Source organism: Ptychodera flava, chromosome 13, assembly GCF_041260155.1.
Source record: "Ptychodera flava strain L36383 chromosome 13, AS_Pfla_20210202, whole genome shotgun sequence".
Classification (NCBI taxonomy): domain Eukaryota; kingdom Metazoa; phylum Hemichordata; class Enteropneusta; family Ptychoderidae; genus Ptychodera; species Ptychodera flava.
Window position 1 is genome coordinate 42,314,012 of NC_091940.1, and position 23,194 is coordinate 42,337,205.

General features: G+C 36.3%; 1 protein-coding gene across 7 annotated transcripts in view; it reads left to right on the forward strand.

The window, feature by feature from the left end:
* Positions 1-23,194, forward strand: part of LOC139148501 (uncharacterized) — a 77,984-nt gene that overhangs the window by 38,293 nt on the left and 16,497 nt on the right. For all 7 annotated transcript variants that reach the window (XM_070719988.1, XM_070719987.1, XM_070719992.1 and 4 more), the window contains exons 4-6: positions 547-746; positions 1,922-2,127; positions 5,135-5,300. In XM_070719988.1, the coding sequence (XP_070576089.1) occupies positions 547-746; positions 1,922-2,127; positions 5,135-5,300 (572 nt within the window). The remainder of the gene's footprint in view (positions 1-546; positions 747-1,921; positions 2,128-5,134; positions 5,301-23,194) is intronic.

The following is a 23,194-nucleotide window of genomic DNA, read 5'->3' on the forward strand; positions in this document are numbered from 1 at the left end:
TATGGGTGTTGTGTTGCAAAATTTTAGAACAAACGACCCTTGACCAACTTCAGCAAATTATCAGAATTATTCAGTTTTCCTTTGCTTTTCAACATCAATTTTGTTCCAGAACTTGATAAATTTTTAGTGACAAATACACTGTGTCAGTCTTAAAAATTAACCAAAAGGTACTACAAATGTGGCCTCAAAGCTTTGCAATGGTATCTATTTCACTGAGAATCAATGAGCTCCTAGACTAATAACTATGGAAATCCTGCACAGGTTGGTCGGAAATGCACCTCTGGTAGCTATACTGTAGCAGAATGTTTCTTTTTTGTGATTTCTATCTTAGAAATCTTGTTGAAATAATCTTTATATTGCAAATCAAAATAACTAATCTGCCAATGCAATCAAAATGTCCTTGTATAGTTGGAATATTAATTTTGTTTTTAAGTGAAAAGTAAGATAAACATGTAGGACTTGAAATGTTATTTTATTTGCAGGATTGAAATATTGTTTTAAGTTGATTCCATGAAATGCCTTTTCAACCATTTTGTTTTTTTGCAGTTGTGATTCATTGACAATTATTGATGACATATCATTTGAAGATTCTCAAAGTACATGGGGAGCTAATCACTGTGGTTCTCATCTACCTGCCGACAACATCACTGAGGAAAATATATTGAAATTAACTTTTGTTTCTGACCATTCTGTCAGCAAGATGGGGTTTAAAATGAGATTCACTGTCATTCCAAATAGAAATGCTGGTAAGTCTTTCTATCCATGGTAAAATCTGTCTCTCTCTGTAGCTATCTAGCTATGTCTATCTGTTGCTATCTATCGGTCTATATATCTGTCACATGCACTATCTTATCTGACAGGTATTTTATCTACCTACCAATCTATCTATCTCAGTACCTGTCTGTCTGACTATATCTGTCTGTCTGACTGTATCTGTCTGTCTGCCTGCCGTATCTGTCTGTCTGACTGTATCTATATCTGTCTGACTGTATCTGTCTGTCTGAATGTGTCTGTCTCTGTCTGTCTGTGTTCTTTTTTTCTTTGTCAGCTATCTAGCTGTTTACAACTAAGTCAAATATCTACATTTAATAAATAGCTATGGTCCTGTTTCATAATTAATATCTCTCTAATTTATTCCAGATATAAGAAAGTAATGTGCTTTTAATTTTGAGATGCTATTGTGATATGATTAAGACATGTTTTAATTATCGTGAAAATAGCTTAATAATATCTAATGTCTTGTGTTATGCAAGTCTGTATTAAAGGGACATAAACTGTAACTTAGTGGCAAGTTTTTCAGTATTCTGCTTCTGTATATCAACTACGGTGTCTGACCCTAATCTGTTTGTCATGCCGAAATTTCGAGTATTCTTTTTGTCAACACAGCTGGTATGTGTGTAGTGATCATTGTTTATTGTTTACAAATGAATTCTAGTCCTGACTTGAATACAATTTTCAACAATAACAAAATGTAGATTATACTCATATATGTTGTGTTGATATGCTAAATACTTGGCATTAAATTACAGTTTAGGGATTCGATGCAGAAAGCGTAGGGAAACAACAAAACAAAAGTTCTGAAAAAATATCCAAAAGATACAGCTTATGGAGCTTTAATGAATATAATTTTTTTTGAAACCTCAGTGATTTCATTTAGCATTACCATTGTCAGCCATGATGGATTTTAGCTACAGTTGCTATATATATAATTCTGCTATACGAAGCTATTATAACTGTCTTTTGACCAGCTTCTCTGTCTGTACATATGTACAAAAATGTAATGTAATTCTTTATTGAAATCTCATCCCTTGCAGGATCTGCATAAAATTGTTCTAAAGGTTTCCATGAACTGGAAAAAACTACCAAAAAAAAAGGTTATGTCCATGCAAAAAATGACCTTCATATGTTCAATCTCTTGCAGCACCCTGTGTACAGCGTGTCACTGGAAATTCATTGGAGGCAGCAACCAGTAAAGGCAACATAACAAGTCTCAACTTCCCATACTTTTATCCAAATGGTGTACATTGTTTTTATTACTTAAGTAATCAGAAGCAAGGCTATATAAGACTACTTTTTGATGATTTTCAGTTAGAAGGCTCTGAAGATTCATGCCAGCACTACCTCAAGGTGAGTCTGACCTTGTCCAACACAACATTTTTCAAAACAATGAAGCCATCTGAGAAATAATGGCAAACAACCATCAAATCAAAGTGTAGGCGATGTAGTGAGGCAACATTGGGGCAATAGTTAAAATGAAACAAAAAACATACCTTTGTACTTTTAGCACATCTGTTTTTTTCCGTACACAATTCAATATTGCCACCAGACAGCCAGTTTTTTACAATTCATATTTAGTCATCCAGGGGGACTTATAGATTGGGTCATGTCCGTCCGTCCGTCTGTCCGTGCATGCGTCCGTCTGTCCGTGCGTCCAGCCATCCGTTCACGCACATATCACATGCCCCCGTCAATTTCTTTCAAACTTTGCACAAGTATAGTACCCTACCCCATACAGATGCACGTCAATTTGTTTCACAATGCGATCAAATTTGGCCGTGTTAGAGGACTTTTTAGTTTACACCTCCATAGACTCCCATGTACCGGTATAAGTCAGTTCTGCATAGAATCCCATGTATAAGGCCAAGTAAAATAAAAATTTAGTTTCTCATCGTATTCATATTGCAAAAAGGATGCAGTGACACAGTTTTTAGCCCCACGGATGAAGTCCAGGGGGCTTATAGATTGGGTCATGTCCCTCCGTTCACGCAGATATCTCAGATATTTTGACAAAATGTCACGTGACCTCGGTGACCTTTGACCTCAAATATACATATTTGTCCATAACTCAGTAACCACAAGTGCTACACTCTTCATATATGGTATGATGGGACACCTTTTGACCAGTGTGCCCTCTAAGGGGAGGCAAAAAAAAATTTTGTTTGAGTCAAACTGAAGAAAACTTGACTTGGTGTGCGTCACTGCATGCATGAAAATGGTTATAAATAAAAGGCAGCAGTTGTAAGTGTAGCGCCCTCTATGGTAGTGTGTCTTTCTCGATTCCTGGTATTCTCGTGTTAGTCAGTGGGAAGACAATGAAAACAACAATGGCTGCCTCCTTCCCCATCGAGCGATCGGCAAGACAAGTGTACAATCGGCACGTAGTATCACTGCAGAGACTTATAGAAATGACATATTCAGATATTTTTTCACCAAAGGAAACATGTTATCTGTGAAAATTATGAATCTGCTGAGCATTTCTAGTCATTGGCAGGCTTTTTACAGCTGCGTCAGTGACGCGTCAGATTACTTGTAATTTCAGTGCATCAGGCGGATTTGCTTTGCGTCATGACACGTCAAATTTGCTTAGCGGGCACACTGCTTATGACGCCACATATTGTACCTCATTAATTATGTGCATATCTAATTTTGAGCGAGCCAATAGAGCTAGAGGTCTGATTTTTGGTATATAGGGATAACTTAGCAATACAATTTTTTTGATAAAATGTCGCGTGACCTCGGTGACCTTTGACCTCAACTATACATATTTGTCCATAACTCAGTAACCACAAGTGCTACACCCTTCATATATGGTATGATGGGACACCTTATGACGCCACATATTGTACCTCATTAATTATGTGCATATCTAATTTTGAGCGAGCCAATAGAGCTAGAGGTGTGATTTTTGGTATATAGGGATAACTATAGGATAGAAATTTTTTGACCAAATGTCATGTGACCTGGATGACCTAATACGTTTATGTCAATAAATAAGTGACCACAAGTGCTATGTTCTTTATATTTAGTAGGATGGGAGACCTTATGACAACACACGCTTTACCTCATTCATTATGTACATATCTAATTCTGGGCAAGCGAATAGAGCTAGAGGTCTGATTTTTGGCATATAAGGATTAATTAGCAAATTGATACAATTTTTTTCCAAAAATGTCACGTGACCTTGATGACCTTTGACCTTGATTATACATATATATGCATAACTCAGTAACCACAAGTTCTATACCCTCCAATTTTCATAGGATATTAGACCTTAAGATGTCACATCTTGTACCTCATTTATTATGTGCATATGTATTTCTTGGCTGGCCAATACAGCTAGAGGTCTGATCTTTTTTCCTGATTTAGAACCATAACTTAGACATGCCTCATGTGTTTCAAATTGGGAACAACAACATAGACCTATGTGCCCATAGATCTCAACATATACACTCCAGTGATACTTCTTAATGACCACATTTCCCAGCCCAATCAAGACTAATACTCCTATTACAAGTGGGGACTATGTCATTGTCAGTGACTTGTCATCTCTAGTGCCACCAACTGTAAAGACACTTCTTGACTTCTTTGTTTCAAAATTGGTACAAAGATAATGTACCATGCATGTACTTTTATGTCATGACCTGACCCAATATTGCATGTATGTTTATGTCATATGACCTGACCCAATATTGCATGTACGTTTATGTCATGACCTGACCCAATATTGCATGTACGTTTATGTCATGACCTGACCCAATATTTCCACCAGGTTGTCATTTGTTTCTCATCCACAGCCTTTCCACACAGGCATACTGTCACAATTTCCTATGTGATTATTTTTCATTTTTGGAACTATTTCTTAAACATGGACAGGTTCCATTGAAACTTTACCCAAGTATAATGTATCATAATGAATCTTTGTACTTTAACTTTGGCCCTGAGACAATCCAACCTGACTGCTGAACAGCTGTTCTGTTGTGATTTCTTTTAAGTCTGTATAGATGGATTTCAATTAATCTTGCATCACAACAATGTAAAATGATCTACATATGCATGATAATTTTTGTCACGAACCATGTTCTCATACACTAGCTAAATTGCTGAAATGCGGCGTGACGAAGGAAGTCCTTGTAATGGCTTTGAAATTGAATGAGGTCAAGCTATCATAAATGTCTCCTTGACAACACAGCCTCTCAGCTGACATTCTAGAGTGTGAAGTTTACTTTGTCTAAGATTGATTGGTAGATCAGATGAAACAGTACACACCGTTTTTAAGATTTATAATTTGTGGCTTTAAATATCAGACAGTGTGGTATTAAAATTCAGAAACTATTTCTTGATGCTACATCTACAGATATGGGACTCAGAAGAAGCAGATGATAGCAGCCTTGTTGGGAAGTATTGTGGGAACCATCGGCCACCGGCTTTCCAATCCACTGGTCCACATGTTGTTATATCGTTTTTTGCCAGTAATAACACCAATGGTAGAGGATTTAAACTCTCCTATGAATTTGTTACAGGTACGTGATATTGAATAAATCACAGCTTCTCTACCCCAACAGTAAGGATACTCACTGAATTGCTTTGTTTTAGTAAATGTCATGTAAAAATTTTAGAAAGTAAGCTCATTACAGTGTAGTTTAGCCAAATATCAAAGCCGAATATGTTAAATTTTATTGGTCTTTTGAAACAGACATAAATTGTTTATACCGTTATTTAATTAGGTTAGCAGTTTAGTGAGTACCAGAATGATATGCTCATTATTAGCTCATATATATTTAATGACTTTCTGTAATTATGCCATAATCAAAATTGAATCTGCTATATTTGATCTGACTCCCGAGGTACGCTGTTTCAACATAGATAAGTAGTGCTTGAAGTGTAATGAGTGATAATTTGCATATTTAATGAAACCGTATAATTAGGCTGAATGCACTGAAATTGATCAGACATCTAGAATACGTTGATAACACATAGTTTTTAGCTCAACTTTGGTATATGTATATATACCAAAAAAAGCTTATACATGGTATGTTGGCGGCGTCTGTATGTATGTATGTACCGGTATGAATGTTAGTTTATGCAGATGTATGTCCATCCACATCAAAAACTCCAAAACCGCAGCACCTATCATCGTAATATTTGGTGTACAGGTGTACCCAGGGATGGAGATGTGAACATGTTAGTGTCAAAAATATGCAAATAAGGTAAAAAATGAGAACATCTAGCAAATCACTAAAACTCTGTACCCACAGACTAGATTTGTTTTAAACTTGGTATGCAGATTGTTTATGGTTACTTTAATTAGATTTATTAAAATTGTGGTGAAATTTTGATAGTTGTAATTTTTGGCAAATTTGGGGCAACATTTTTGGTCAAAATATCATCTTCTCTGTAATCGCTCGTCCCATTGCCTTGAAACTTGGTATGCATGATCCTTGGGCTGGTGCAAGGGTTATATACTATAGCAGACATATCCACGTCAAATTGTTTATGTATATGATCTTATATGGCTGCCATGTGGCCATTTTGTTTCATGTCTGCTGGCATTATTCAGCTTTAATATGAACCGATTTCATTCAAACTTAGCACAAAGACAATACACTAAAACTCAAACGTGTACATGAAATTTTTTATCACACAATCAAATATGGCTGTCTGGCGACCATTCAGATAGAATTTTTGCATATCGAGAGCTGTAACTGCGCAAGCGAATAGAGCTTGCCCACTTTCTTTCAATCTTTACACAAAGGTAATGCACACTGGTATGCATATGCATGTAAATTTTTGTCGTTATACAATTTACCAATTTCTCTTTATTTGATGTGAAAATTTCTGGATCGAAAACTCTGATTCTGATTGAGACGCAATGCAATTTTCTGAATCCCATTCCATAGACAAATCAGAATCCGTGGCAATGCAAGATGAAAAACAGAGAGTTTAGAGTTTAGATTTGAACTTATTCGATAGAATGTGCTTCTGTCAAAAATATGCAAATAAGGTAAAAAAAAGTAAAATCAGCAAAATTGCAAAACTCTTGATTTGTAGGTCACATGAGGTTGATATATGTTTCATAGGTACTTTTCACATTCCTATGCAAATATGTTACTTTTGTCGGGATACTTTTACTTTTGTATTTTATTATGAATGCTTTTGGAATTTTTACTTCTGATAACCTTAACTGACTCATAGCAACATAAAACATGTTATTAGTGTAACATAGGCATAATTGGTATTGATGTGTATTAGAATTTGCTCAGGAAAACAATTCCAAGATTGTTTTCGATCCCCCATTTATACAACTTCAATTCCACTGTACCGGTAGTCTCACTGCTAACCCTTCTTGTCTAAGTAATCCTGCAAAATTATATGTGAAGTGCCTTCCATAGACACTTTTGTTCCCATATTCCAATTTCATTTACTCAAATATTTGAGTACAAGGCTGTTTCAGCATATTTCAACAATTGTATCCTGACAAAGTGTGTGCACGCACTTGAGACCATCACCCACTACTGAACTTGTGACTTGAAAGTGCATTTACAAACGTATATGCACACTGTCACTGTCGTAAATTGACAAAATTATATTTGGGAGGGACTATTTTATTGAAACTTGTTCAAATTGTGGTGAAATTTTCATATTTGTAATTTTGGGGCAATTTTTGCCATTTTTGGCCAAAAAATGTGCCTCTCCAAAATAACTCATCTGATAGCGTAGAAATTTTGTATGCAGGATCCTACAGATGAACTAAATGTGGTATATTGAGATTATGATGAAATGTGTAATTTTGTATTTTTTTGAGAATTTTTGCCATATTTGGTCAAAAAAATTGATTCTCAAAAAACTACTCGTCAGATAGCTTTGGTTGACATGTTCTTAGGGATGATTTTAATGTGATATGTCCAAACTGTGATGAAATCTTCAATTGTGTATTTTGCAGTTATTTTTGCCACTTTTTCCTGGCCACTGAATTGAGCTATCATAGACTTTGACCTTCATCAACACGTCAAAACAGTTATTCTCTACATAATACAGCGGAGCGATATTGGCAACTAGGTGGCTTATTTACATATTTAATGAACTTTGTCATTAGTGATATAACTCTAACATTATGGCACCAAATGTAGTGAAAGCTGCCACAGATATTGATCTGATAAATATCTAATTGTTGTGTAAAGTACTAAGCAGTGTCAAGTTAATGATGGATTCATTTGCATATTTAATAAACTTCATAATTAGTTATATTGCTCTGAAATTACACCATGAAATTTGATGAAACATGCTATAGATGTTGATCTACAAGATATCTAATTGTCCCATGAAGAATTGAGCAGCCTGTCAAGTTAATAAACAGCTCATTTGCATAATAAATGAAGTTTTGTAATTAGTGATTTAACTCCCAGAGTACTGTGCAAAAGTTGATGACACCTGCTACATATAATGATCTGACAGGTATCTGATTGTTCTGTGAAGTGTTCTACTGTGTAATGAACCTGTTGTAAACCACATGAACACATTCAGTTCACATCTGGTATTTACATGTAGTCATGCTAGAAGTTTGATATCATAAATAGTTCATACGTATATTTATAAATTACGGTTTTTAGCTACTATAGACTATAGTCTATAGAAGCTATTGGGATGGGTATCCGTCCGGCGTCCGTCGTCAGTCTGTATGTATGTATGTATGTATGTATGTATGTATGTATGTATGTATGTATGTATGTATGTATGTATGTATGTATGTATGTATGTCTGTATGTCTGTATGTATGTCTGTCTGTATGTCTGTCTGTCTGTCTGTCTGTCTGTCTGTCTGTATGTCTGTATGTATGTCTGTATGTCTGTATGTCTGTGTCTGTCTGTCTGTCTGTATGTATGTATGTATGTATGTATGTATGTATGTCTGTCTGTCTGTCTGTCTGTCTGTCTGTCTGTCTGTCTGTCTGTATGTATGTATGTATGTATGTATGTATGTATGTATGTATGTATGTATGTATGTATGTATGTACGTACGTACGTACGTACGTACGTACGTATTTTGTGAGGCGTCCGTCCACTCAAATATCTTGAGAACCACAGTACTTACTGATTTGATATTTGTTGTGTAGATGAAAAATATGATTTTGAGAAACTGATTTTTTTAATTTTTTGATATTGTTGAAAATAGGCAAATTAATGCCAAAAAAGATGATTTTGGTAAAAAATCTTCTTCTTCATAACCGCTGGTCAGACAGCTTTGTTATTTAGTAGACAGGTCCCTAGGGATAGCCCAACTTAGATTTGTTAAAATTGTGATGAAATATGCAAATGTGTATTTTTAAGGAATTTTTTTTGTCATTTTTGGTCAAAATTTGACTTACATTGTATGTAATTCTTGTACTGTATAAACCCTATCAATTCACCAAGAAAAAAATAATTAATATGATTTTAAATAATTGAATTCATTAGGAAATCATCAAAGCCAAAATAATTTTAGTGTAGAATTATCAGAAAGTTCAAGTTTTTTTGACAGTTCATAGCGAAATGCTTACCATCTTGGAGGATTAAAACAACTTTCCTGAATCACAACCTTGACATATTCTGTACCGTCATTTATTGTGCCCTGTATCTTATCTAAAAGAAATTGCTCATAATAGTTTGTCATGATAGGGTGGTCAAATAAATAGAGATAGAGAAAGTTCTAATTTCCATTTATGGTTGACTTGGTAAGGATAAAATAAAATTACTTTTTGAGGAAAAAAATAGAGTGGTCAATTAAAAGAGTGGTGAAAGTGATAGGGTTTTTATGGTAAACCTGGGCTGTAAGATTCCTCATGTGCTATTTATAGCAATTATGCAATCTGTGTAAACAGTGCAATGAAAGTGTTACATGATGCTTTTGATTACCTTGAACTTCTCCAGTTTCAAACATTTGTCTCTTCAGTGTGCTTTCTCTGAGTACCTACAGGCTCAACTTATTCAACAGAACTTACTTACAATGTTAATTTGAAAGTTAAAATGTGCTTGGTTAATAGGATGAAAATACTGATACAGTAAAAAAATAACCAGCTTAAGGTAGCGGTAAAGGCTGTTTTTGCACCAATTCTTTTCTCAGAGTTAATGTCAAGTTTCAAGTGTTAGAATCAAGATATTTAGTTCAAATTTTCAGGATAACTCCCTTAGTTAATACTTTCTCCAAAGAATATAAAAATTGTATGTTTGTAGCCATGATTTTGAAATATGACACCAATCAATATTAAAATTTAATTTTTCATATTTTTTTACATCTTTGAATTTAATAATAAATTAATATTACCAAATTAGTTATAAATATGTTGACACTATTTTTTGTAAGATTTGTACGGCAGGATTTGTAAATAAAATTTGTTTTTATGATTTTACATGGGTTTACATATCAAAAAATTATTAAAAATTCTTTCAAATTTCAAAATGTGATTTTTCAAAAAGTACTTCAAATACAGGAAAATTGTGCCGTACAAATCTTATCTGTAACCTTGTTAATAGGCTGTAAAAATTCCATGTCCATATCTCATTTCAAAGGTTGGATTTAATTGGTATAAAATTATGTAGGAAAACTGTTATTCTGTCAAAATTGTTGAAAACAAGCCATATTTGCACCCCTCTTTTGAAGTCAAAGAGCAGTCTTTTTGGTTAATCTCACTTTTGACACCTCTTTGACACTCAAAGAATCTAAAAATGCATTTATAATAGCAGTCACGCATTCTGAATGCAAGCACTGCCTTGTCAAACTTTCCTAAAAAACAGTAAAAAATGACTTTCCCTTTTCAAACATTTTTTTAAAAGCTAGGGGACCTCTACCATAGTTAATACACTAAGGACTCCCTAACTTCCTCTTATTTGGTCAGTTTTTCAGAAGTTTCAATGGGCTATAACTCTGCAATGCTTATGACCCCAAATGTCTAGTTTTTTTTATTCCACAGAGAATGTTGACTTCTTTCATGTTTTAATAGTTTTATTGAAGTTTATAACTGACGCTCTAGCCTTTACCGCTACCTTAATATTCTTTATAACCTGATCAACAGATATGCTGTTTTTTGATCTTGATTTAAGCAAGTCTTGTTTACTTTAATTAGAATGTAATTAACTCTCGTTTATTAGCTACTATAGACTAATATAGTGTATAGAAGCTATTGGGATGGGTATCTGTCCGGCGTTATGTATGTATGTATGTACTATGTATGTCCGTTTGTGAGGCGTCCGTCCACTCAAATATCTAGAGAACTGCAGTACCTACTGATTTGATATTTGTTGTGTGGATAAAATATATGATTTTGAGAAACTCTTTTTATTAATTTTTTGATATTGTGGAAAATATGCAAATTAGCACCAAAAAAGGCGTTTTTGGTAAAAAATCTTCTCCTTCATACCCACAAGGTATGTAAGGGTGCCGGAAATCGACAAGTGCGGGGCCAAAGTGAGGGCTAGCACAATCAAAGTGCGAGCGAATGTGAGGGCTTGAAGTGAGGGCTCTCACAATCGAAGTGCGAGCAAATGTGAGGGCTTGAAGTGAGGGCTCTCACAATCGAAGTGCGAGCGAATGTGAGGGCTAGCTTAAAGTGAGGGGCGCCTTGAACCGATCAAATTCGGGCTCAGACATACGAAAAATGAGAGTCAAAGTCGTTTTCAACGTGAATAAAAACTTACTATCTCCAGAACACAGTCGCGGCGCGGCATAGCTCTATGAACAGTTGAACGGCTGAGCGCGGAACGAGTACACAATGACCTGCGTACAGATCATGACCCATTAGGCCTACATCACTTCCGTCTTTTTCGTTAATCTTTTCGTGTTTTTTAGTCATTGCATTTCAAATATCACAGATATCCTTTTTATTATTAATACATGCAACTCAAGCGAGCGATACTTCTTCTGGTACCATTGTACGACTATAGCGCGACTGATAAATGTGACTTCACACTGACTTCAGTCAAACCAGTTCATGACCTGGGCACGTGAACTCTGATACTGTTTATCCAACATGGCGTCGTATGCGGAGTTTTTGCCGGAGAATTTTCGAAGAAAGACGAAACTTTTTTGAAGATATTTTGGAGTGGCTTGTTCACCAGATAAAGTAAGATCATGGGAAAATGTATTTTTGGAGACTTGTCTGGTTCTCTATGATTGATTTTTTGAGGATAAAAAAGATTCAATAGCTACTAAAACTGAGAAATCAGACAACAGCAAATGACAAATTCTTTTTTACGTTTGTACTGACAGTATGCTTTTTATTTCCTCTGTACACAAAGTTTGATAATCATTTCAAAAGATCAATTGCATCAGAATATCAGGGGTCATGAATGCTTGTAACCTTTACATTTTGTTAACAATGATGGATATTTTACCTCAATAAAGAATGCCATTTTGGTCAACGAGCCCTTGAATATTGTTCACTGAATCAATCTCATGGTCAATTATATTGTCACAGAAATCATAGCTATCTCTTTGTAGTCAGCGATTGACCAGTCATTTGATAGAAATTTGACTGTCTCCTTTGTTTCATACTATATAATCAGAAAGCTCTGCGACCTTGCATCACATTCATACGTTGTTTGTCTGTAGCGGAAATGATTGTGCCGTCTCTAGCTCTGAAACTTTTAAGCCAACGACTTGATGATTAGAACAAGCAATCTATCGGCGAGCATTTAACACATCGCGACCGATCGAATCACTTGCTGTAAAACGAATATGCATCACCGTCCTATGCATGCATCGTGTATCAGCCTTGAGATAAACATAAACTCTGTAGGATGCCAAAGACATTTTGTACATTTACGTTTACAACAACCTAGACTTAGTCGATCGTAAGAAAGGTGGTGTTGAAACATATTTCAACTGAACGCAGTGGCTATATTTCCCAGTAAAATACGTAACTCTCTCTCTCTCTCTCTCTCTCTCTCTCTCTCTCTCTCTCTCTCTCTCTCTCAATATCGAGTGTGGTCTCTCAGCGTACCGTCATTCTAATTTGTGTTAGATGGAAATGATCATTGCAGTTTAATCTTGAAATTGGCCAAACGTCATAACTAGACAATTAATTATTATCATGGTCTGGAGCAAGTTATCAGCTTGTATAAAAGTCGGAAGTTTTTCCTTCCGAAAGGGCGCACGCGTAAAATACTGAACGTGTAACTAAAACTCACCGTTAAAAATTTTCAGACTTTCAAAATTAAGCCGGTTGTACTGTCAACAATAAATAAGACAGAGCAATACTGCCGACCTCAAAGACTCAGCGTATTTTTTCAACCTTACCAATGCAGCAAAATCGAGAGTATGAGTCTAAAAATATTACATCACAGTATTTGGCTTGAATATGCCATCGACCCGATGAACACGTTAAATTTGGACACCTGAACCCTGACGCAAAACCTGTAAGGTGGTGAAATCTCCGATATCGGATATTTACTTGCGATTTGACAAAATCTAGTATCGTCTAGTATCGAAGCTTATAGAGTCAGTCCTTGGAAGTCGGGTTTGGCCAGAACTGTAAGGTGGTGAAATCTCCGATATATATCGGATATTTACTTGCGATTTGACAGAATCTATTATCGTCTAGTATCGAAGCTAGCGTCATTTCTCAGAAGTCGGGTTTGACCAGAACTGTAAGGTGGTGAAATCTTAGATATGTATCGGATATTTACTTGCGATATGACAAAATCTAGTATTCTCTAGTATCGAAGCTAGAGTCAGTCCTTGGAAGTCGGGTTTGGCAAGAAGTGTGAGGTGGTGAAATCTCTGATACATTCGGATATTTACTTGCGATTTGACAGAATCCAGTATCGTCTGGTATCGAAGCTAGAGTCAGTACTTGGAAGTCGGGTTTGGCCAGAACTGTAAGGCACAGGGCAAGTCATTCTAGTATCGTTTAGTATCGATATTTGTGGCGAAGGGAAATTCGTCTTGGTGTGACTGATGGACAGACATGCAGACACGATGTGTTCTGTAATTCTGCTACAACACACATTTTATTCCGTGGTTCTACTTCTATATATACACCAAAGCATAGACCCTCGAGAAAAACGGGACAGGCAACTGCTGTTTTTTTTTGTGCGATCTATCTTGGAATATATTAAGTTTATTTGCCAAGCGGTCCCCGAAAACAATACTTCGTACTTAACACTGAATCTCATTAACGATCAAACTGACGTTCTGAATATGTACACTTTGCTCTTGCATGGCACTATCCGAGTAATGACACCTGGGAATGACATAGAGAATTTTGAGGGTTTTTTTTTCACCAGTCATGGTGAATGTTCTGGTAACGATGAAGATCACAGTTTTTCTCAAGGGTCTACGACCAAAGTTAAATGTCAAAGTCGACATAAAATAAAAAAAGAACAGAAAGGTCAGATTTGCATGTTATGGCTTCATTTAACTAACAAATAAACTAATAGATAAACTGACGCTTTGAAATCGTCATTAGTATGTGTACAGAACCCTGGATAATAAACAGAAAATATACTATCTGTTTTGCATTATTTCTGTCGGATTTCCATTCCCGACAATATTAGAGTCCCCAAATCGCCGAAAAATATAGGGTAAATATCGGAGATTTCACAGATCCGGCGTGCCGAGGCACAGGGCAAGTCATTCAAGTATCGTCTAATATCGATACTAGAATCCCCAAATCGCCGATAAATATCGGGTAAATATCGTCGATTTAACAGACCGGGCGTGCCATGGCTCCAAGCAATTTATTCTGGTATAGTGTAGTATCGATATTACAGTCCCCAAAAACGCCGGTGAACATCGGCGGTTACACAGACGCGGCTTCCCATGGGACACCGGCAGTTCATTTGATTCTAGTATCGATTCTATATAGTCCCAAAATTGTCGATATGTCAAACTTCGATACCAGATTGTAAATACCCGTTATTTAAAAATTGTGCGAAGTCGCGCCTTCATGAGTGTTGAGAGACACTTGAGATTTTGAACGACGTGATCAGTCGTGTGTCATTATTGTCATGGCATTAATTTCAATAACGATAATCCCCCGATGGGCTTGTCTCAAGTTTAAAAGCTGTACAAGAAAGTGTTTTTCAGTCCTGACAGCGTATAACCTAATCTTGGCGATGACTGATGTTTTAATATTTCTGCCTGTCGCACATATAGCGTTTGATTTCACTTTGACAAGCCCTTTGAATGTGCGATCCCTGCCTGATCAGTCAGTCGCCGATTTTTAAAATCAGCAGACATTATATTCTTCAAGAAACTCAACGATGTAAAGATTACAAAATGCCTCATTCATATTTTTACGGTGTTTGACAATTTTTTCCGTAAGGGACTTCATGTACTTTAATAGCCGTTCGCTCATATCGTGAAGCTTGATCGATGCTGTAGCCGGCTCCATGCATGCTCATACACAGGGCTGCGTCGTTTACACTTAAGTGGAGATCGTATCGCGCTTTTAGAAGTGACTTTGATCACAAGTCTTCATTCGATCAAGGTGAATTTAGTACTGATTTTCGCAAGTCTCAACCCTCAAATACGCTCTCACTTTGATTGTGAGAGCCCTCACTTCAAGCCCTCACATTTGCTCGCACTTCGATTGTGAGAGCCCTCACTTCAAGCCCTCACATTCGCTCGCACTTTGATTGTGCTTGCCCTCACTTTGGCCCCGCACTTGTCGATTTCCGGCACCCTTACATACCTGTACCCACTGGTCAGACAGCTTTGTTATTTGGTATACAGGTCCCTAGGGATAACCCAACTTAGATTTGTTAAAATTGTGATGAAATATGCAAATCTGCATTTTTACGTAATATTTTTTTCTATCCTGAAATGAGCTATCAAAGATATCCACCTTCTTCATCAATACAGGTGTCACAAAAAGTTATTCTCTACATAACACAGCAGAGCTCTGTCAACTGTTGAGTCGCTTGTTTTTTCAAAACCGCTGGTCAGACAGCTTTAATATTTGGTTTACAGGTCCCTAGGATGACCTTAGTGAGATAATTTCATACAGTCAGGAAATACTTAATTTTGTATCCATGTCTATAGTAGCTTCAGGGACTTTGGCCCTGTGTTTAATTAAATCAAATATGACAGCTGAAGGCTCTGAATGTGAAAAGGTGCAAAAATTCATGAATCATCTCTAAACACATATAAGTACATTAAGAGGCGTCAAGCTTGTTAACAATCGAAAGAAACTTTTATGTGATTGATTTTACTTTTACACCAGGTATCTTGCGCATTTCTTTTGACGGATAGTATTCATTATAAAGTCTTGTTATATCTGGATAGTATTCATTATAAAGTCCTGTCATATCCGGATAGTATTCATTATAAAGTCTTGTCCTATACGGATAGTATTCATTATAAAGTCTTGTCCTATCCGGATAGTATTCATTATAAAGTCTTGTTATATCCGGATAGTATTCATTATAAAGTCTTGTCCTGCCCCTGAACTCACATATTAGTTTGATTATTTGTCAATCTATTTCAGACTCTTTAAATTTGAAGGATGCTTTCTTTAAAAATTTGTCAATTATGGTTCAAAATTTTGAGGAACTGGAACTGTAAGGCCATAATTGCAAGATGTTAATTGTCCAGTTGTACATTGCTACACAGATAAAGAAGTATATTTTGACAAGGTTTCCAAACTTTCATTGACTGAGAACCCTTACAGTAATAGTTGAGTAACGCATTTTGGCAGTACATGTCATCAACACACGCATTTTGGCAGTGTCATCAACACATGCAGTTTGCCAGTGTCATCAACACACGCAGTTTGGCAGTGTCATCAACACATGCACTTTGGCAGTGTCATCAACACACGCAGTTTGGCAGTGTCATCAACACATGCAGTTTGGCAGTGTCATCAACACATGCAGTTTGGCAGTGTCATCAACACATGCAGTTTGGCAGTGTCATCAACACACGCAGTTTGGCAGTGTCATCAACACATGCAGTTTGGCAGTGTCATCAACACATGCAATTTGGCAGTGTCATCAAGGCAGTGTCATCAACACATGCAGTTTGGCAGTGTCATCAACACATGCAGTTTGGCAGTGTCATCAACACACGCAGTTTGGCAGTGTCATCAACACATGCAATTTGGCAGTGTCATCAACACATGCTCTTTGGCAGTGTCATCAACACACGCAGTTTGGCAGTGTCATCAACACACGCAGTTTGGCAGTGTCATCAACACATGCACTTTGGCAGTGTCATCAACACATGCAGTTTGGCAGTGTCATCACACACGCAGTTTGGCAGTGTCATCAACACACGCACTTTGGCAGTGTCATCAACACATGCACTTTGGCAGTGTCATCAACACACGCAGTTTGGCAGTGTCATCAACACATGCAGTTTGGCAGTGTCATCAACACACGCAGTTTGGCAGTGTCATCAACACACGCAGTTTGGCAGTGTCATCAACACACGCACTTTGGCAGTGTCATCAACACATGCAGTTTGGCAGTGTCATCAACACACGCAGTTTGGCAGTGTCATCAACACATGCAGTTTGGCAGTGTCATCAACACATGCAATTTGGCAAATGTGCAGTTAGCAATTGTAATAGGTGTGATTAGCATTACCTATTCCATGAACAACATTATTTTGGTCATGTTTAGTTTTACTTTCTATTGTTTACCAGATCAAAACTTTATCTTTATTGGCACCATTTTACAAGTGGTATAGCCACAAACTGATGACGTCAAAATCGCCGTACACAAAACACAGACGCCCCGTAATTGCGGCACTGACTAACTAATAAGGTTAAAATAATATAAATTTGCACTTTCTTCAAATCACTGTCACAATCTCCGACTGCTTAGTTTTTGTATCGGGTGAAGTACAGTGGGGGCCCGGAATTGGGGTTAGCTGACCAAATTGTTGGAACGGAGCGAGCGAACAATTTGGTCAGCTAACCCCAATTTCTGGCTCCCACTGTGCTTCACCCGATACAAAATCAAGCAAATGAAGACCATCACAAAGTTTTTAGGGTTAGTTAGTTCATGTGATCGCGGCAATATCCTATTCCGGCTATCGTCTCATTCCGGGTACAATATGTCCCCTCTCACGTTTTATTCATCAAATTTGTTGTCATGTACAAACTGACCCCGACGGCAATGGCCATATTGACCCTTTTTCAATATAGCCGTTGCCAAAGACGGCACACAGTTACATAACAGAATTGAGAGTTCATTCAAATGCAAATAATAATCAATATGACGGCCAAAAAATCTTTGTATGTTTTCATTTGCATTACTTCTTCTACAGACCGAAAATCACACCTGTAGGCCTACATTAGTTCAAACTCTGTTATTGATTGGTTTAATTTTTTGTCCACAAATTTGTTTCCTTTATCTTCGCGATATGCCTTCCAATAGATTTTTAGCCAGGCTGTATTATGGAAATTTATGAATACACGGATGTAAACCAAAAAAAATCTATATTGAATTCAAGTTCCGGAAGTCCAAATACAGCTTGAGTCGACACAGTGACAGACATTTGGTGATTGGAGTCATTGGTCGCGATATTTGTGCTTGCTTTTTAATTTCTGTTGAGCGGCGAACGAATGCCAATGCTTTATCGATTTGTTCCTACAGGTTCCAATATTATTCCCATGAATGGTAGGGGCCTTATTCTTCGTTGTCCAAGTCTCCTCAGTTCTCTCATTTCACTGCTAACCATTGTCTTCGTTTTGTGGATCCTCAAACCTTCGCCCACACCAACACCTTTGAAGGCATGTGGATGCATGCCATGCGAAATTGGATTGGCTTCACACCTTCAGACTTATTTCCAACTTATCTTTATGAGTTCATGTGGCGGAGGCATTTCGGCGATAAAGCTAAGGCGTGCTTGTTCAACATACCGGTATTTCAAATTTCTGTCCTTCAAGTTTACAGTCCCCTTCATCGATTAATTGCAACTCTGCACAAAACACCATATTATGCCAAATGTTTGGAGACGGTCTAAAAACTAACATCACGCCTACATTGACAACTCAGGAGGCCACTGCTGCCGCTGATGTGTGACACTGGGAATGCACAAACCAGACCAAGTTCGCGCTAGTGACAATATATGCACCCTAAATCATTATATTGGCGGCGAATTTTGTTTGCTTCTGTACTTAATTCACTTCCTCGATCGGCGGAATTTTTATAATGTAATTTTCGTGGCATATCCAACGAATTGTTGTTCACGTTTTCATCTACAATAGCAATGAAATATCGCATTGCATACATGTTGAGTGACGAACCACTTTTATATAGTGTATGTTGTCAAAAACGGAACACACATACACCTTTCGTATTGAAAAAAAGGCAGCAAAGGACAAATTCAATAGTAAATGTCAAACACAAAGTTTTCAACATATAAAACATCTTAAACAAGTGACAATTAAATACTTTAACTGTGCAAATACAACAAATAATATGAAAAATATTCAAAAAATAACAAATCTGCACAACAAACACGACAATGCAGAGAACAAAATAAAGACAGGCAATAAAGCAATCAATGCAGAGGCATAAATTCAATAAAAGAATGAAAATGCGTAAAAGACTTTTAAATCATTACAAGTGAACATTATTAATTCATCAGTTCCTGCTTAGCATTATCATCCTAACGTTTATATGAAACATTGCATCCCTCTCTCCCAACTTGTTCTCGTGGAGTACAGGTTGTAGGTAGTGCTTCACATGCTGCAGGTGCTGGGTTCGACCCCCGGTAGCGGTAATAGTTGTTGTTTAAAAAAAACGTAACTTAAAAATAACACTTCTCTCCCTTGCCATTAATCAACCGTTGCTTCCACATAGGTATCAGGCTGGCCGAAGAAGACATGGATAGAGTAATTGGATACTGCAAAATGAGGGAAAGGAGTGAAAATAGTTCAAAAATGGGACCCTTCTTTTCAATCATTCCCCCTAAGTTTCCAAGCCCCCATTCCTAACTCTTACCCCCAAAATAATTTATCGCCCCTTTTAGAACGTAACCTTTGACCCCATTTCCATAAGTACGCACGTCTTTGACGTCATCAGTTTGTGGCTATACCACTTGTAAAACGATGCCTCTTTATTTCCTCTTATGGGAGTTTTAATCTGCAAATCAAATATTTAGGACAAGTCCGTTTTTCAGTCAGAAAGAATTAGTGTTAGAGTCGTCTGTGTGATTTTATAACCACGATGATGTATCTCTTGGTATTTGAAAACATAAAAGTGTGTAATTTCTTGCACTTTGTAAATAGTGGTGCGGCATAACCAAAATTTTCATAACAATTGTGCATTTTGTGATAAAAGCATGAAATTTGGTACGAATGTAGATTATCATAATATAAATCAATTTGGATACCGAGCCACCACAGGTTGAGCCTCGTTCTGGTGTGGCGGCCATTTTTAAATATGGCGACCACCAGTCACTATAAAATCCCATAGTTGCTGCTCTACAGATGATTCTGTGGTGAATAGAGGACGTATTTCCATCATAAATGCCTTTTAAGATTACCATTTGCATATTTATTGTTTAAAAATCAATTTGAATACCGATCCCTTACAGGTAGAGCCTCGTTCTGGTGTGGCGGCCATTTTCAAATATGATGACAATCAATCCCATAGTTGCTGCTCTACAGATGATTCTGTGGTGAATAGTGGATGTATTACCATCATAAATGCATATTAAGATTACTATTTGCATTTTTATTGTTTTATAATTTCATTTTACTAGAAAAACGGGTTCTCTTAATAAAATTATTGACAATATGGTTGAAACAGGCAAAAGTGGAAGATTCAAAATTGTCAAATTGAATGTTTTATACGATGATCAGCTGTCAGCTGTTCTGTGTAGTTAGACTATCAGAAGGTATTGTTAAGAGTTTATTTATTTTATTCTTATTTTTAATCGTTGGTGCACCAGTTTTAAGCATTTTTAGAGTTGTAGCTGGTGCGTGCGACACTCACCAGGTTTTGCAAATAGGCCTAGATTGGCCCATGGCTGTGGTGGGGAGGGTATGATGCGTCCGAGTGTAAAAACAGCCAGTTCCATGTTCTTCCAATGGATTGAGTGTTCTTGAGTAGAAATGTTGAATATGTGCAATATTTTGACATAGACTAATTATCTTTTCTAATTGTTATGAGTCAGCCATTGACAAGTTTTGCAGGATGTTAAATCACAAGGCCTGACGTGGAAAATTGTGCGGGGAATTTAACCCTATCTCTCACTCTTGTTCATCTACATTCACGCGTAGGCCTACATACAAAAAAGTACAATAATATTTACTGTATAACAACCCTTCTAGTTTTAACGTTAAAAACAATAACATTTTGGGGGAAATCTCTTATATAATCCCATAATTGTCAATGTTAGAGATTTATCATGTAACTACAATTAGTACATAAGTGAGGCCGTTTAAAATTTGACCACGTGGAGAATACGATCTATTTTTATATTATTTTTCGGCTATATGTACTATATTTTATACATAACTTTTCATAATTCATTTCACATGAAACTTATCTTCTGTAATTTGATATCTATTTCATGATTTAGATATTGGTTTTAGAGTTATTTCAATGTCGATGGTCTATTGCATAAATATATATATGGATTCATGCCTATAATATTTTGAACATCGTATATTTTGGTACTAATTTCTTGGTCGTACATAACTTGTTGTTGAAATGCAAAAACATTGTACCATAAATTAGATTGTATTACTCCACTTTCTTTTGTTTTAACAAACATGAAAGGTAGGGAAAGTAAAGCTAAAACACAATCCTGCACTTTTGTCCGTCACGTCCGGGCTTGGCAATCCCCGGATCTCTGCTTGCTTTTGCATAGCTAGTCAGCTTGCGAGTATTTTATTCCTTTCCATGGTGTTTACATAGGCTAAGACAACAAGTTTAAACGACAACCCTAAATATTTGCCAATCATTTTCTTGTTATCCACTTGACACATACACCCAAGACCTAAGCAAGGTAGTGTTGGCTGGCCAATTATCTGATCAAATGGGAACCTTCCTATACAAACAGTGACACTGTAGTCCAGATTGAAACATAAATCTCAGAGAATTTACGCAGTTTTGTATTCACAATAAATCATTTGCACATTCAGTGACATACAATTACAGAAAAGCTATTACCAAATTTTGAACGTTTTGAACATGTCAGCCCAGCTTAATCTGATCTACTTTATAAAGTATACTGAGTGTATAAGCAATAATGAGGTCGATCAAGTATCAGATACATGCTTTTAAACTATTGAACATCATTTGATTTAATTCGTAAAGATTAGAAACGATAATTAGATCGGTTCAATATGGGATATATCCTGAAATATTTTACTGAAGAATGCCAGCTAAACTTGAGCCAATTTATAAAGTTTAGTAACGATAATGAAATCGACCAAATATCGGATATATCCAGGAATAAAGTACCTAAGAATGGCTAGCTAAATTTCTGCTTATTTATGAAGTTTAGAAATTATCATTAGAGCAGCTAAATATTGGACATATCCCTATTTTTGTTATTGAAGAAAGCCAAGCTATATGACATATCTTTAGACACTTGTGCTAATTTATGAAGTTTGGAAACGATAATTAGAGCAGCTAAATATCAGGTATATCTATTCCATAATATTTTGTTTATGAAGAAAGTCCAGCTTTCTGATATATCTATACAAGTTTTTCTTCAGGAACGCCCAGGTAATTTTGATGTAATGTATGATGTTTAGAAACGATTATTGGATCAGCTAAACTGTTGAATTAGCTGTGCTCATTGATACAGTTTACAAAACAAACTTGAAACAAAATAATTTAATATACGATGCTGATAATATTTTGAGATCATCCGTGACTATGATTTTGGCTGAATTCTTTCATAAATACGTGTTTGATAAAAATTTATATGTTTCAGGAAATTTGCCGTATCTGTGTACCCCTAGAAATATGATCCCAGTGGCGACTAAATTATATTAAGTTCACTTCATATTTTGACATACGTCTGTTACAAACAAAACGAATTTCATATAAGCATTATATTGCCTTCTGTATTGTGTGGAGCAAAAGCAAATGGTAAAACGTTAGATAAGCCGTAATTTGAAATGTAGTCCTTTGGGGTATTAGGTAAGTCTTGGTCCCATTTCATGAAAACTGTAAAGGATATTTGTATATTACAAAGTTCACCTTAAAGAAAAATAAATCGCTTTGCTAATGATACCCCACAACCAGGCTATGTATAAGTTAGGCTCGGCATATGACTTAAACAAAGACATGGTAATAAAAATTTTCGTTGGTCTCAGCTCAAAATCGTGATTTTGCGGTACCCTTCAACACATGACTGTGACAGCTGTTGCGTCCCAATATTTTTCAGTTAAAGTCTATTTCATATTTGTGACATGGCCTTCTAGCAAATAAAACAAATTTCACACAAGGCATTGCCCAAAAGTCTATTT